General features: G+C 36.2%; 1 protein-coding gene across 12 annotated transcripts in view; it reads left to right on the plus strand.

Annotated features, from left to right (window-relative positions):
• Positions 1 to 16879, plus strand: part of unc80 (unc80, NALCN channel complex subunit) — a 108566-nt gene that overhangs the window by 30506 nt on the left and 61181 nt on the right. For 4 of the 12 annotated variants that reach the window (XM_066298640.1, XM_066298649.1, XM_066298641.1 and 1 more), the window contains exons 15-22: positions 1938 to 1967; positions 5482 to 5611; positions 6919 to 7116; positions 7169 to 7452; positions 10876 to 11114; positions 12532 to 12650; positions 13283 to 13431; positions 13932 to 14067. In XM_066298640.1, coding sequence (XP_066154737.1) covers positions 1938 to 1967; positions 5482 to 5611; positions 6919 to 7116; positions 7169 to 7452; positions 10876 to 11114; positions 12532 to 12650; positions 13283 to 13431; positions 13932 to 14067 — 1285 coding nt within the window. Of the gene's footprint in view, positions 1 to 1937; positions 1968 to 5481; positions 5618 to 6918; positions 7117 to 7168; positions 7453 to 10875; positions 11115 to 12531; positions 12651 to 13282; positions 13432 to 13931; positions 14068 to 16879 lie in introns of all 12 variants that reach the window. The other 8 variants (XM_066298639.1, XM_066298643.1, XM_066298645.1 and 5 more) reach the window with 3 other exon arrangements.

The raw sequence follows: 16879 nt of genomic DNA on the forward strand, positions 1-16879 counted from the left end.
ACAAGTTTTTCGTGTATATTCATTTTTCTTTGTAGTTGTACTTTGTTGGTTGAATTTTAAATTAATTTTATTTAAAATTTATTAATAATGAAAGCTCGTTTTAATTATTGTTTGTAAAATTCTTCTTCATAAGCATTTTGACGAGCTATGATTAAGCTTATTACTTACTTTTATAAAAGTACTCTTTTGCTCGATTTGATTAGTTTTGACACCAAATCACAAAAAAAAAATTTCTCAATAACGAGTGATTTTTCCAAAAATGTACAGGAGTGCAAAAATATATTAACTATCATATTGATACATCTTAATTTTTGGATTTGGCTGGGGTTAAAAAAATCATATAATTTTAAGGGTGACCCACTCCTAAACCACCCCTTACTAAGTCTTCAGACTCTTCGAATTTTCAGCAAATAAAGATGTCAATAAAGCAAAAATATTTCCCAAATATGATGGTTCTAAGTTAAGCCTTTCCTGAAATAGAGCATTTTTTCAATGTTTTTTACTAATTTTTGGAAACCGATATCTCAGCAACTGTAGGCATCAGGAAAAAGCTTCGAATAAAAAAAATCGACATGTTTTAAGGTCCCCTACACGCCCCTGTTTTGTGTCGGTCGCGTTGCGCATCACCCTGTATAAAACATACAAAGTTTCAGGATATACATAATTAGCATCACATATTTACCATCCAAGGTTAGGGTTAGACCATATATTTTTTATAGCACGACGCTGGTTGATCATTACACAAAAATTTGAAATGCTTCTTTTTTCGTTTTTTATTCCCTGTTCGTAGTTGTTTTCAAACTGTTTGAGAAAACAACAGATAATGCATGAATTTTTCTATTTATCCAACTTAAGTTGATTGTCCTTCGTATAAAGACATAAATATTTGCCGAATTAAGGCAAATATTTTATGTTTTCTTACACTTTTTCGCAAATAGTTCAAAAACGTTTGCAGATATAGAAAAAAAAACGAAGGGGACAAAAAAATTAATAAATTGTTCAAAGATTGCAAGTTGATAACTTTGCATTTTGGTGACAATGATTTAAATCATACAATCTGAAGTTTTTCTGAACTTGTCCGTTTCTACAGGGTGTCCGGAAATAATGTCGAAATATTTTAGGAGGTGATTCTAGAGGTTAAAATAATAAAAAAAGTTCTTATAAACATACCCCAAAAAATGCTTCTTTAAGGGTCTAGAACCCTTTAAAGGAGGACCTCTGAAGATGTTTTTTTTGCAATATTTTCGAAACTGTGTTAAAATGAAAAAAATCGGTATATTTTAATGAGTTAGAATGGGAAAACTTTCTTTGTGGTAATAATTGCAAATATTAGTCAGAGTCGTCACATACAGGGGGCCTCCTACGTGACTTTTTTGTTTGTGACAATTCATTATTTTTTAAATCAAATTATTGATTCTTCAATATTTTTCAGTAAAAAAGTGCCGTATTGACCGTTTTCCAGAAAAATGGATTTTTATAAATCGATGCACGATTCCAGAGACACATTCCTTGTAATAGAAGTATGTTTAACCATTCTAACTTAATAAAAAAAATGCCGAATTTTTTAATTTGAACACAAACCGTTTCGAAAATATTGCGAAAAAACATCTTCAGAGATCCTTTAAAAGGTTCTAGCCCCTCTAAGAAGCATTCTTTGGGGTATGTTCATAAGACCTTTTTTTTATTATTTTAACCTCTAGAATCACCTCCTAAAATATTTCACCGTCACTTCCGAACACCCTGTGCAATTTCCCTGTTTAAAATCGTAATTCTCCTTTATAATTCGATTTTCATTTCTACGCCTATACTGAGTGTCTTTTTGTGCTGGTTTGATGTTTAATGTTTCTTGTCGTTTGATTGTTATTCGTGTTTTAACCCTCTAAATACCTGATCAGTATCCGCTGGTTTCTATGTCTAAGTGTGTTTTATCTTCTTAGCTGTTTGGTTGACGAAATAAATTCTGAAGGGTAAGTTTGGTAAATAAGGCACTTATAATCGGAAGGCTCAATAAAAATATTAATCTAAGTGTGCAGTAATCTATAAATGAATTTCTATATCAGTTTTACTGTTTTTCAGCGTTATGTTAGTGTCCTTTCGTGTCAAATTTTAGGGTAGTTAGTCAATGTGGTATGGATCGATTTTGGCACTACTCGTGATATTTTTTTGCCATCAGTGATCCATGGAATGATTATAATCACTAAAAAGATGTGCGTTATTTATACGTTCCTTAGGAGACGATTTCGAGATAGCTGTTTACATAGCTGCTCTTTGAGGTAATAGACTGGTTAAAGTTACCAGTTTTAGTTAAAATTTTATTCAATTTTGAATATTAATTTAAATTAAAAAAAAATAATTGTCTTCCCACGACATTTAATTGTGAATAACGTAATGAGTTATTACATATCATTGTGTCGGGGGGTAAAACTTTTGTTAACCGCTGTAAAAATCACTGACAAATCTGTCATATTGATTTAATAATTTTCCCGATTGGCGTGTGATTGAAAATATATTTTCGACACATGCTGCTTTTTGTATGGTTAATATTATTGAGCCCTTCATAGAGTAGTTACATGAATGCCGTTAACGCTTACAATTGAGTTTAACGCGATCGCGCGAAAAGCTCCTTTTTTAAATGTAGGCATAAATACCCAGTTATGCAACTAACTAACAATATTTTTAACTAAATATGCAAAAGGGTTGTAACTAGGTGACGGCGTGATCATCTGCAGGGGGAATTGGTCAGTGTCTCGTTTTATACCGAATGGAAAGTTTAACTGGAACAGATTCTGGAGCTTAATAAATAAAGGTTTTTCGCAAAAATCCTGAAACATATCATCTTTTATGTTCAATGGGGTATATTATACTGAGGCTTATTTGTTTTAATTTTTTTTTTTTAATTTTTATATTTTGATTTTTTGATCATCTGGGGCGCCGCAGCAGCCCCCAATTTCTTTTATGTAGTATTTTTTATTGTATGTAGAATTTTTTTATTAAAAAGCTTTTTCAATTATAAATACAATTGCGTCTTTTTTTTTAACATAAGTAATGAGCGGAAAAAAATTAAAAAAAACGAATTTTTACTAAAACTACTTTAATCAGATCATCATTAGGGAGATTTTCCCTGATGACATAAAGCATTTGTTTTCTTTAAATAGCAAAAGTGGAAAGGGCAAAACCAACGAATTCGCTGCCTCACGAGCGCCTCTCGCCCCTTCCAAATCTCATCTGCCTGTCCCTTCTTGGTCTCGACTTTTTCCAGATCTCGCGAGTCCTTCAAATCCGAGGGATGAGGTCCCTGCTCGTCCCCGTTTCCCAAGCTCGCACGCGTGGCCTCTCGACTGCGCCCTTGGTGGTAGCGACCTCGTCCGATAGTGCTTCGTCTTAAGATGGCCCTGTCAGCCTGCCCTTCGCATTATTGTCAGCTCTTAATGTTACACTTTACAACTTAAGGAATAATAAATCTCCGACATATACGTTTTCTGCTTACTTGATAAGCCACGACAACAATTTCATACCTCATCAAACCTGCTTGCTAGTTATTTAGCCAATTTGAACTGAATGTGATTAGTTTGTTAGTGCTTTTTTACTTTAAAATTAAAAATAAAATATTTAAAAAATGGCTAACTGTGCTCCAAGAGCTGGTTCGTACGTTAAAGATTTTATTCTTCAATGATTTGGATCCCGAGTTAATCATATGTTGCATAATTAGCCTGAACTAACCGAGGCAGTTTCAATAAGGCGAGACACCACCACAATTTGATCAAAATGGACGGATTTGTCTCAACGAAGGGTTTGTGAATAGGTGGATTAGAGGGTGTCTAATTCAGTAGTCAGGAAGATCACTTAATTTGAACTAAGATCGCACAAAAAACACGCAATTGAATTTGTAAAAGCTTGAAAAAAAAACTTTCCTACATTAAAAAAAGTAGGGGTCACTTTGCCCTCCCTTCCCCCAATTAAAAACATAAACCTTTTTGCAATATACAATCGAAAATAAAATTTGACATCTTCCAGTGGTTTTGTGACAAATCTTCACTTATTAAGTTACGAAACTTGTTCCAGTTAAACTTTCCACTCTGTATAATAATATTATTGGGTTCGCTAAATTCAATAGATTCCACACAGCCTTACCATTCATTTTTCGCTGAGTTCCCAGTTGATCACATTTCCAATTTCCCACCAAAAATTCTCAATTTTTTTGCCATTAATTTCATTTTCGTCCTCATGGTGATGTACTCATGTGAATTTCCGTGTTTATGTCAAATAAGCTTTGCTGAATGTTGTTTTTATTACCCATGCATCATAACGGACTTGTTGACTCGATTACGCGCGGCAGGGTTCATAAAACAGTCTTTATGATGCATGGACTGTTACTAGGGAAACACCATTAAAGATTTCAATTTTGACACGTTTAAACGTTTTGACAGATTCTTCTTGGCGCCTAAAAGCGTTAAGTGGGTGTAATATCCCTGCGCTTATAATTAAAAATACTATAGTATAGTGTGCACGTATAAATTTGAATTGTTTATACAATTCAGATTTTTATTTATATGTAAAACTTTCGTCTTATGTATAGCTCGGGTTTTGAAGGATTTCCTATATGCTAATTTTCTAAAATATTAGGCATTCCTAGTAGCGTTTAAAAGCTTGGCTTCGTTTTGCGCATGCCTGCAACGAGCTTTGATGCATGATAGAAAAAAAAACTTTTTCGGTATTTCACAAGCGACGTGTTTCTTTTGTCTCTTCAGGTAACACTGCTTTTTCGTACATACATATGATAGATCTAACATATTATACAGGGTGTCTGTAAAAGGTCTGCACAAAATCCTACCACATATTTCTGGGGTGAGAAATCGGAATGCGTTTACATTTTCGATGCGAAATTTAGAGGGCGTTGTCAGTGCTCGATGAACCCTCTTTAAGAGGTAGAGGGCTTGTAGGGACTTCTACCGAGAGACCTTTTTTTCCTAAAACACGAATTTAGTGATAAATAAATTTTATACCGGGTGATAAAAAATTATGCCCTTTTAAAGGGGGTCCATCGAGCGCTAACAACGCTCTCTACATTGTGCATCGAAAATGTAAACGGCTTCTGATTTCTCACCCCTAAAAACCCCCCGATGCGACATTTTGTGTAGATAGCAGCGTCACCAGCGAAGTCATTAATTTTTTTTCGATTTTTTAATCTTAACTTTGACGCCCTGCACTTCGAAAACCGTCCACTTTTGGATTAGACAAACTAGGTCAAATCATCATGCTCCCACCCCAGCCATATGTGGTAGAATTTTGTACAGATCTTTTACAGACACCCTGTATATTCGAATGTAGTACTTAGGTAGCAAATTCAGTCGAGGAGTAGATGGGTTCCAATATTATTTATTTAATTGACCTGTAAAGGCCTTCAAGTAGCATAGTACCCAAGTGATTGCAGTGGTCATTCATCCAATTACCCATGTCATTTCTATATGTATTTTAATGCAGATTTCTGGAAGAACAACGATGGGATGTTAGGCGCCCGAGCAAGGTGGTTCCTCCGCAGCCCATGGCAAATCCAATCATTACGGTTACAGAGCATACCCCGACTCCTTCGCCAGATTATATTAGGAGACAGGTACAGGTAGAGCAGTTGTTCGTTCATACATGAAAAGAACTCGAAGTTCAGCTATCATTAGTTTGAGAGCTACTTGTGCGTACCACGATGGGTATTTACGATTTGGTTTAACTCTATAACGAAATTAACTCTAAGAGTACGAGAATGTTCACTTTTCCGGCAAGTGCTAAAAAGCAATGTTTCTGTATGCCCTTCATCTCGTCCAATATCAAGTACCATCTTTCCAGAAATCTTCGTCTTTGAATTTTTTTATGCCTTGCGGACTTGCATACGTTTCAAATACATTTTCAAATAACTGGCTTAAGATGATCCACATAGCCAAAAGATCTTTGTTTATAAACGTTTTGCGTTAAAACCCCCCATAAAAAAGTCTGGCGGGGTCGAATCGGGTCATTTCGGGGATCGCACTTACTTCGTCCCATAACATTTGCATGGGGCGTTCCTTCACGCGCTTTGTATTATGAATATATAGGTGGTCCTCCTTCGGGGTGGTACCAGAAAGTGTTGCGTTTGCCCAGAGATACACATTATCGAGAACTTCGCTTAATTCAGTTATCGAGAAATTAAAAAGAAATCGCCTGAATTAAAATCCTGTTTAAAAATTAAAGATTGACGATTTGACCATTTACCATAGGTCACGAAATCTGTGTTTCCAGTTTTATCTACAGCTTTGTGAGTTGCATTAGACGGGATGGAGGCTTGGTCAGTTTGAAATATTTGATGATGTAATTCAAACCAAAAATACAAAACCAGGCTCGTGTCGCAGTCATGGATTTTTGGAAATTTTTGTAAATTTGGGCTTGCACGCATTTTACATAGGATTGGCCTTCATGAGTAACATTTGCCTTACACTCTCAAGGTTACCACTTATCCTTTCAGTAATAACTTACTCGTTCTCTTGATGGGCACGTTTATAATACCATTTCTTCAGAGTCGTTTTGGTCGTTTTGAGGACCTTTGGAATGATTATTTACTGAACCAATCAATTGGAATTCAAGTGTTAACCTCGAGACGGTCAATCTTTGAACAATTCTTCCCAGATTCCGAGCATTAAATATAGCAATTACTTGTCGGTAAGGTGTGTCTTACCAATAAATCGAAACAATTTAATTTTTCTTGAAGAGATAGAATTGGTGAGGTGCACATTCGTATGACGGTTGCATAACAGTCCCCCTATAGCAGCCACTCCATTTGATGCCTAGTCATTCAGCAAAAATTCTAAGAGAACACCACTGGCGCCTTTGCTGAATCTCACGAATGTTGTCTTTGTTATATAAAATTACTAACTGGATATTTTCCTTATCTAGGGATCAATAGATAGTCAAATAGATGGAACGAGCCTCTCAGGTCATCTAGGCCGCTGGCAGCACGAACGAAAATCAAGCTTAGCCAGGTCACAAACTGATTCCAACATCACCTACACCAGCGACGATATTCCTGAAGCTCCGGGCTCTGTTAGCTACATAACTAAAGATGGTGATATAGACTTTTATGTTGTATTGAAGGTAATATAGTAAAATGACCCTTTGCTGAATAAAATATCGTCCGAACGATCAGGCGGTTTACCGAACTTCGCTAAGGGAAAGTACTTCGTGTACTCTACGAGTTTTGGAAGTCATCCTCAACCTTCTGGAGCTGTTGATTGACATGGGAATTCTCAAGAAACCGTCCCGTGAAAATGCTCAGTGCTGTCCAACGGTTGAGGAAGCAGACGATACTCCCAAGAAATCTGAAAAGGACAAAATTCCTTCTAGTGAAACCCACACGTCTTTTGGTGCAGACAGTACAACGTCCGACATAACAATGACCCCTCATAAGCTTGTTTTAAGCAGCATTGCTAGGTACCTATGAAAGAGAATTGGAATTCTGCATCTACGTTTTGCATGAGATATACAAGGTGGTCCAAATGCATATACAGGGTGTCCCGTGAGCCTTCGACACTACTTCGCCTGACGGGTGGTCCGTCCTTTGGAAGTCAGAAAATGAAAAAATGGCCTAAATGAAAATTCAAAATTAATAATACCATTTCAAAACCTAGAAGAACGGCGCTACTTTTTGAGCCAATGGGATTCAAGCTGTACATCCATTGCTACAGTAGAGAGCAAAAGTTACATAATAGAAATAGAGTTATCTGGGATTTGTTAAGATAAAGATGTTTTTTAAAAATCCGGTACATACATGTAGAATCTGTCAATGTGGCTTTGAACAATTGCCATTGACGAAACTAGTGCAGAAATTTCGCTTCTTCTACTTGGAGTGGTTTAACAGTGATAGTATGAAATATCAACTGATACTAGTTTTTATTAATTAAAAAAAGGGTTAATATCTCGAAATCCATGATATTTGCTTTAATGCTATTTTTCCATTTTCTGACTTCTCGAGGATGGGCCTTCCATCAAGCAAAGCATTGTCGAAGGTTTACGGGACACCCTGTATAGGGTGAGTTTTTTTCGATGATTAGTGAAAGGATCTCGGAAACTAGCGGAATTACGAATTCGGTTAGGTGGAGAGAGAATTTCAACGTTTTTTTTTTTGAGGTTCACTTTAAAGCCACTTTTGGTTTGACGAAAATGTCGCTGTTTTACCAGATATTTAGGAAAATTTTTCTCGATTTATTTTAATCAGTTTAGTCATGTAGCTATTGGCTCTAGAAAAATTATGTAAATACGAATATTATAGGTAATTTTGCGTTGAAAAAGATTATCTAATCAGATCTATTGTGACAACTGTCATAAACTTACTTTTTCTGATGGAAAGTACAATAGGCTGTTTAAAAGGGCATTTTTCCGAGCTTTAAAACGATACCAATAAGCAGACAGATATGTCTCAAAATAGCGGATTTGTAGCCTCTTTAAATCGGATAATGCAATTTTGAGATAGTCAGCCGTGAAATCGTTCATATTGATATATTATTTATTTGACATTGACACCTCGCATAGTTTAAGTCTGACATAAATGAAAGTTTTTGAAATACTTCGATAAGAATTTTTGCAGTACAGGAGTTGTTAAATGTGCATACATTTCGAAATCAATTCTTCAAACCTGGAAAAGCGGGACATTGTCGAGTGTTATTTTTAAATTTGGGGAAAAATAAAAAACAAAGCTTACGGAAAAAATTTTGAATCAGTGGAAAGTCATGGAAAAACAGTTCAGGAAGATTTCAGTGTTATCATTGGGCGTTCGGTTAGAAATACTACAATTTCAGTATCAAAGCGAAGCAATACATGTGTAAGTAACAATGGAGGACTTTTTGAATATCTGCATTATTAATCATTAGTTAGGTAATTAATAAATAATTGTTTTTGAATAAATAGGTGTTAGATTTTTTCACAATTTGAAAAATTCTCCTCAAAACACTTCAAAAACTTTAATTTGCATCTGGCTTAAATGACGCGAGCTATCGGTGAGAAACAAATGATAAACCAATATGAACGATTTCATGGCCAACTATCTCAAAATTGCAATATCGGTTAACAAAAGACTGTAAGTCCGCCATTTTGAGAAGTGACTTACTCCTTATTAGGGGCATTCGAAAGCTTCAAAAGGAGCTTTTTCAAATGAGTCAAAATCTATTATGCTTTCTATTAAAAAAAGTAAGTTTATGCCGTATCTCAGAAATGATGGCTGGCAGGAAGATCTAGTTCGCGTATCTTTTTCAGGGTAAAATTATCTGTAAGATTTGCACTATTTCTCTAGAACTAACAATTACACGTCAGATCGGTTAAAAGAAATCGACAAAATTTAGTTTTTGATATACAGTCACTCAAAAAAGTATCCGTACAGCCGGAAAAAAATTCTGTAAACCGTAACTTTTGACTGATTTTGTTCAAATTTTGTATAATGAAAATTCAAACCGAAACTCAATTTGCGTAATTGAGCAACTTTTGAAAATTTAATTTTTAGAGTGCTTTCTAGCGTTCAAAAAAAACTCCGTTTTGAAAACTTCTTGTGCGGTGGAAATTTTTCAATGTGGTTTTAACATTCTTGCAGAGAGGATTTTTCTCCATGTATCCTGAAAATTTGATCAAAATCGAACCGCAAATAAGGGAGTTGCAGCTTTTTAAAGTCGTCAAAAATGTCAAAGTTTCGTCATTTTGCACGAAAATCGTCACTTTTTGGCGTTTTTGAAAGGCTGCAACTGCCTTATTTGTTGTTCGATTTTGATCAAATTTTCAGGATATATGAAGAAAAATCCTCCCTGCAAGAATGTTAAAACCACATTGAAAAATTTCCACCGCACAAGAAGTTTTCAAAACGGAGTTTTTTTTAAACGTTGGAAAGCGCTCTAAAAGTTAAATTTTCAAAAGTTGCTCAATTACGCAAATTGAGTTTCGGTTTGAATTTTCATTATACAAAATTTGAACAAAATCAGTCAAAAGTTACGGTTTACAGAATTTTTTCCGGCTGTACGGATACTTTTTTGAGTGACTGTATATCTAGTAAGCCAAAGGCGTTTTCTAGGAACCAAAAAGGGCTTTAAATTGGCCCCTTAAAGCTGGAATTCTTTAATTCCTCCCCCATTTAACCGAGTTCGTAACTCTGCTAGTTCCCCAGATCCCTTCAACGATCGTCCAAGGAAACTCACCCTCTATAGTTCAGTATTGCGGACGTTAATTCAGAGCTATCGGACGGAGGGGAAATTCAACAAATTGGATGTAAACTTGAAAATAAATTACTTCTTACTCCTGACAAGCCGGTTGATAAGTTAATAAAATACATAAGTAATAAACCTGCTGTCGTAACTCTTTATTTTATTACTAAGTGCCAGCTGTTAATGGCTTCGTAATAAAAATTTTCTTAAATAAACGCAAAAGCCATCAGAATTGAATTTAAAGAAAAAAAAAGTTTATGTTAAATATAGAAAGTTACGAAAAAACTGCAATGAAAAATTGATTATAGTTTTCATCTGTATTTTATAATAACTGAGGAAAAAAATATTATTTTCCTCATGGAACTAATTAAAAAGCCAAAAATAATTTCGTAGATCTGTTTGCATTGTGAAATTATTCTTTTAAATCTGCCACTTGTATTTGCCACCATTTACCGGATTCCCATGCTGGCCACTCCTGTCTTAAACGCACTGTATATTATTATTAAAATAGATTATTAGTTATTTTATAGCCACTGAAAAACTAGTCGTAGCCTTTTAATCGTATGCGGTTAAAGGTTTTCATGGTTTTAAGTTTCGATTCGGTTTATTTTTAAATTGTTTTCCCCGTTTAAAATAAAGTTTTCGCAGTTTTTCCAGCGTTCCTAATTTCCAGAGTTCTAAAACATCTTGGTTGCCCGCACGGATGCGCTGATGGGCAACGAGGACCTGCCGCGGAATTCCTCAGAACTCAATGCCAAAACATCCTCACTAGACTCCACAAAGCAAGTCAGAAGAGCTTCAAAACCTTTTGGAAGGAGTACATTAATGTCCACCCCCTTACGGAGATAATGGAAATATTCCATGGTTATCTGGGCTACTGCGTGGATCCTACATCTTTGCTTTCTCCATTGAGTAAGGAATCGCACGATTTTTGTTGGATCGCTCGTTAACGATGTCGAGCGGGCATATTTGAAAATCTATGTGGTTGGTCAAGTTCAGAAAGAACTACCAGAATAACATGCGCTAAGAGATTAACTAAATTTAAAGATCTTAAAGAGATCACTAACTGGTAATGTTAAAAATTTAATAAGTAAAATTATATGAGTTAATCTAATGAAATCAGTAGATTTGACATTCTACTATTTTTTTTTAAATTCAAAACAATTCAACTCTGCATACAGGATGTTTCAAAATTGCACAACATTACTTGGTCTTATATATTTTTCAATACAAAATAAAGGAAAAAGTTCATATAAACGTGTATCCAATCTCGATCGTGTTAAAAGGTAAGAGAAATTTATATTTTTATTTTATCGTGCTTTATCTACTGCATATAAAGCTGTAAAATTTTGTATGCGGATTTGGTGATAGTTGCTGCTTAATACGAGAGTAGATTCCCTCCAATGACTACACAGAGCAGTGTATTTTCTGAGGTCTTGAACCATGAAATCCTTTAGGAAAATTTGATTATACGTCACAAGTAAATTTTAATATTATTCTTAAGCTTTTAAATCATCACCTAACTTTTTTCCCCCTTGATTTTTAGTTCAGTTTTCTGTTCAGTTTCCTCATAAATTAATTAATGCATAAATTCAATTAAATCAACGGATTCCCGGGGTTTTCAGATTTTCTTGTGAATTTCGTGATTCGCGATGAAATTCCGTGATCCTTTCATTCATATCACACCTTTTTTTTTTAATTTTACAGTGTTGGGTTAAAAGAACATGTAATTCGTGTAACATGAACTATCAAGTAACTGCACAGCACTACGACATTCGTTCAGTTTTCCAAAAAACCAGTTAAAAAAAGAACTAAAAAAGCACGAAATTCGAAAATTCCGAAAAAAAAATCTAAAAACCCCAGGGTCCGTAGATTTAATTGAATTTGGAAGTTCATTAATTTATGAGGAAACTGAACAAAACTCAACCAAAAATCGAGGAAGAGACAGGTTGGATAATGGATTGAAAAACATTAAAATTCACCAGTGGCGTATGAGCAAATTTTTCTAGAAAAATTTATGGATCAAAACCTTAGAAAATATGCTAACTTGTATAGTATCCTAGTTGGAGGAAGCAACCTACTCTCGTATTAAGCAGTACCTATTACCACGCTTATAAAATTTGAAAGCTCTATTTGCAATAGCTGAAGCACAATAAAGTAAAAAAACTATCTTAGCTGGACAGCTACTCCACCACTGACTGAAATCAGACACATCTTTATATGAACTTTTTTCCTTATTTTGTCCCAGAAAATACGTACCTCCAACAGTGCCATGCAGTTCTGAGACACCTTGTATATTTTAGAAAAAAACTTAATTGGTTTTTTTCAGCTGTCGGTGGGGCTGGCGGCATTAGGGGAATAGAAGGGCATACTGTGAATTATTGCTTTAAGCCCTTAGTAACGAGATTTGTGGAGACTTTGAAGGAAATTCGTTCAGCAGATAATATAGTACGTATTACCCAAAACTACTTATCGTTACGAACGTGGTGTTTGAGTCGCCCCTTAATTACCTCAATAATTGAAAATGGCCATTTGCGCATTGACATCGTATATACAGGGTGTCCCGTAAGTCTTCGACGATACTTCTCCTGATGGAAGGCCCAACATTTTTAACAATTTTTTTGTCTTGTGCCTTTGCGACTCATTTGCGCATATATGCTTATAGGGCAAAATAACTTAACTTATCGCCCTTTATAACCTCCTAAAGTTTGGCATCATGCTTCTGGAACACCCTGTATAATAAAAATCATTTTTGGTCAAAAAGCATGTAGTTTTGACTGCTTTTAAGAAAAAGAAAATTCGAAACTTTCCATTTGTGATTGGTATTTCCGAGAGCATTCCGATTTTCACCAATGTACGCCGGAATCAAATAAAAATTTTATCACTAATTTAACTTAACCGGCCCTGTATTTTTCATGGTTCAAGAAATCCTCATACGATCTCGCGAGTCTGGCGCTCTCCCTTCTTGCATTAAGGAGCTTTGCACGAATGATTTGTTTGTTGCATTTTATGCAATTTATTTGTTTATAAATAAAAACCAAGTAGCGCTGAGTTGACTACGAGTCTCTTGGGGTTTTCAGGGTTTATATTGTGAAATTCGGCAACTCATCACGTATGTCAAAGAAGGGCATGGAGGAGCCTTCAGGAGAGTCGCCCTCAGTGCATTGATCGACACTGCTCAAAAAAATAACAAAAAGGAAGGACGCATGCAAACTACAAGGGTTATAAGGTATGGACTAATTCGACTCGTAAACGTGTAGGAAATTATTGTTTCCGTGAGTGTGCGGTAAAGTGGTGGTAACTCTCCTCTTTGCGAGCCGAAAATAGCACTTTGCCGCATATGTGCACGAGAACAATTATGCTCTTTTATCCGAAGAACTATTGTCGCAATGTTCTTTAACTAGATATATCGAAAGACACGTTAATACGCGTCCAATAGCTTAATTAATAAAATTTTCTTTGTTGCATAATGCGCATGTTTCGCGTCTACAAAATTTTATTATTAAAAATCCTTCGAAGCAATTCTATGGAAAATAACTGTTTTTCTCTTTTAAAATAAACATTCAACCCCATCTATCGTGGTAACGATGCTCCCAGCATCATACTCATCAGCCCTTTTACGTCACAAAATACCCCTATAATTGCCTCCTGAGGGGGGATAAAGTACTTTGGAATTATCAACTATCACCAATCATCAACTATATTTTATATGAAGTGATACCTTTCCAGGCACATGCATCAATCAACAACTAACGTCGATGAGAACGATGTGGACCTTCAAGGTGAAACTACATACACTATTGATGATAAAGGAGTTGTGAGGAAGTTACTCTTCAAGAAACGCAGTACTTCTTCAACTTGTCCGGTGAGTTCCTCGATTAGATGGTTTGAGAGTTCGTTGATGTTAAATTAAGTACGGTTTAACCGCAGATAATTATTAGGGGTGCAACTTGGCTGCCGCCGTTTTCTCCCTACTTGGAGGGTTTGTAGTAGAAAACGGACTATTCATTTATGATTTATAGTATTGACCATCGTTGGCTACTACTTTCTCTCATCTTTACAGCAGCGTATGAGTTCCACGTTTGAAAAACTGATCGTCTATCAAAGCGACTCAGGAATCGATCCAACTTTTTACTTCTTTGTAGGACCGGAAGTGCTGGTCAGCCAGGTCGTGTGCCGTCGATCGCAACAAGTGGTAATCACTGGGAGCAATGTCTGGAGAATACCGCGGATGGGGCAAGACTTCCCATTTCAACGTTTCCAAATATTCCGGTCTGCCGGAAAGTTCTGTCCGTTTATGAAGAAGAAGGAAATTAAGCAGTTTTTGATCCATCTAACAATACTTACTGTACGATATCTTTTCCATTATTGTTTATGACTTCTTGCCAGCGTGATGGCAATTTGTGAATCTAATTTTTGAAGAACGCCTCGTCTTTGGAGAGGAAAAATTCAAGAAGTGCTGTTTTGACTCTTCTTCATTTTTGAACCAAAGCTGCATGTGGTCTGGCATTGTCGTGGTTCAATATGATTTGCTTCCTGTTGAACATCTCCATCATCCATCTTTTCTTGGAGTGCTTTCCTTAACTCATCCATTTACCAACAGTATTTCTCCGAATTGAGCTTTTCATTGGGTTTCAAAAGCTCGTAATGGATTGGTCCGTGGATTTCCCACCATATACACAGCATTCTGCTTTTAAGGCTCAATCCAGGTTTAGGAGTGGAGGGGGTAAGTTACAGTACGCTCTTTTCCTTACAATATTTTCATACGTAATCCACTTTTCATCACTAGTTATCAAACGGTCCAAGAAAGGTTCACTTTTGTTCTGAGCAAGCAGAGATGTGCATATGACGATGCGGTCATGAAAATTTTTTTCACTTAACTGATGAGGCACCCATCTGGAGTATGTATAGACCAATCCTGACTTCCGAATATGGTTTGTTGAGCTGAGTTAAGTTTCTCCGCGATCTCCGATGTTGTGAGTTCTTGGCGTATCATGGTCTTTACACTATCGTCATCAATCAAAGATGGCCGCCCAGAGCGTGCCTTATCACTAAGACCAAAATCTCCTGCTTCAAATGTTTCGAACCATCTCCTACACGTTCTTTCTGAAGCAGCATCTCCTCCAAAAACATTCACTAAACTTCCACATGCTCCGGTAGCATTTCTATCCCGTTGGAATTCATACAACATACAGAGTCTCAAACGAACTCCATTAGTACTCATGTTTCCACGATCACATCTAGCTTAATAATGACATGAGACGTCTTTACTGTAGTTAATTTCGAAGGAAACATGTATGCACATGCAGTTATAAAGGAACTTGGCCATATATGGCTCAGAAGAGTGTGCGCATGCATGTTTAAACTTGAAAAGAAATTATCGGACAGAACTTTCCTCTAGACCTGATATGTTTTGAGCACTCGTAATGTAAGGTTGAGCATTGTCACGCTGCAAAATCACTTAATCGTTATTTTCCATGTATTGCGGCCCTTTGTCTCTCGACACTCGGCTTACGTGCATTAACTGAGTTCGAGAATGATCGGCTGTTTCAGTAAGTTTTGACAACTCCTAATATATTACGCTGAGCTGGTTCTATCAAATACGGAGCACCATCTTGGAGTCGCGAATATTCGATTTGGCTGCGCACGTGGATGCATGGTCATGATACCCTCATGATTTTCTGCACTTGCAGTTATATCGTAATGAAGCCATCTTTCGTTCCCACTCACAATGCGATGCAGAAATCTCTTTGGTCCTTACCTTTCAAGCAACTGTTCATGAGAAAACAAACGTGTCTTGTCCTTTCTCACGGCACCCAACTTCTTTGCTTCTGAATCAGTCCCATATGTTTGAGACGCTTTGAAATTGCTTGTTGAGTCCCTCCCAATGATCGTGCCAATTCTTTTTGCCTTCGACACGAGTCTTCATGAAGTAATACCTCCAATTAAGCATAATCGAAAATCTGATCTTTTCCTCTATGGTGGCAGTTTTCGACGTGAAAATCGCAGTTCTTGAAGCCTCGAAACCAGTCAGGATGCGTCCTTTCAGTAATAGTGGCCTTACCACAGGCATTTGAGAATGTTCGATGAGCCTCCGCCCCAGATTTCTTCATACTGAGGCAGAAAATTTAAACTTCTCGCAAATGGCGAGAATTTGGTTCGTAAACTTACATGATGCAGATACAAATCAATTACTGTTTCTATGGGGCCATGTCGAGGGATGCTCACGTTTACTGCACGACCTTTATGATCTGTTCGGTTCAGCCGTTGCTTACCCCTAAAGCTTTCTACAGGAAAACGGCGGGAACAAAGTTGTGCACCTATTAGATCATTTTTTACATGTTATGAACTCATGTCTTCAAATTGTTTACCCGATTGTTTACGAAACTAAACAAGACTTTTCAAATGGACAAAACAAAGGCCGCATCAAGGCATGCAACAAAACAGGTGTTAACAAAAGGTTGAAAATTCAAGAAATCACTTAATTTAAAACATTTTGAGAACTTTATATACATAGATGACATAGATGCTTTTTCTACAGAATATTTTTTTTTATCTGGAGGGGTTCAGCGAATCAGAATTCGTAAAAATAATCAAGTTGTTGGCAGGCATAAAAACACGAGAGGGACCGTTTGTATCTCGATAAACCACAGTAGATGTCACCTATTAGGTACCAT

Source organism: Euwallacea fornicatus, chromosome 31, assembly GCF_040115645.1.
Source record: "Euwallacea fornicatus isolate EFF26 chromosome 31, ASM4011564v1, whole genome shotgun sequence".
Taxonomy (NCBI): domain Eukaryota; kingdom Metazoa; phylum Arthropoda; class Insecta; order Coleoptera; family Curculionidae; genus Euwallacea; species Euwallacea fornicatus.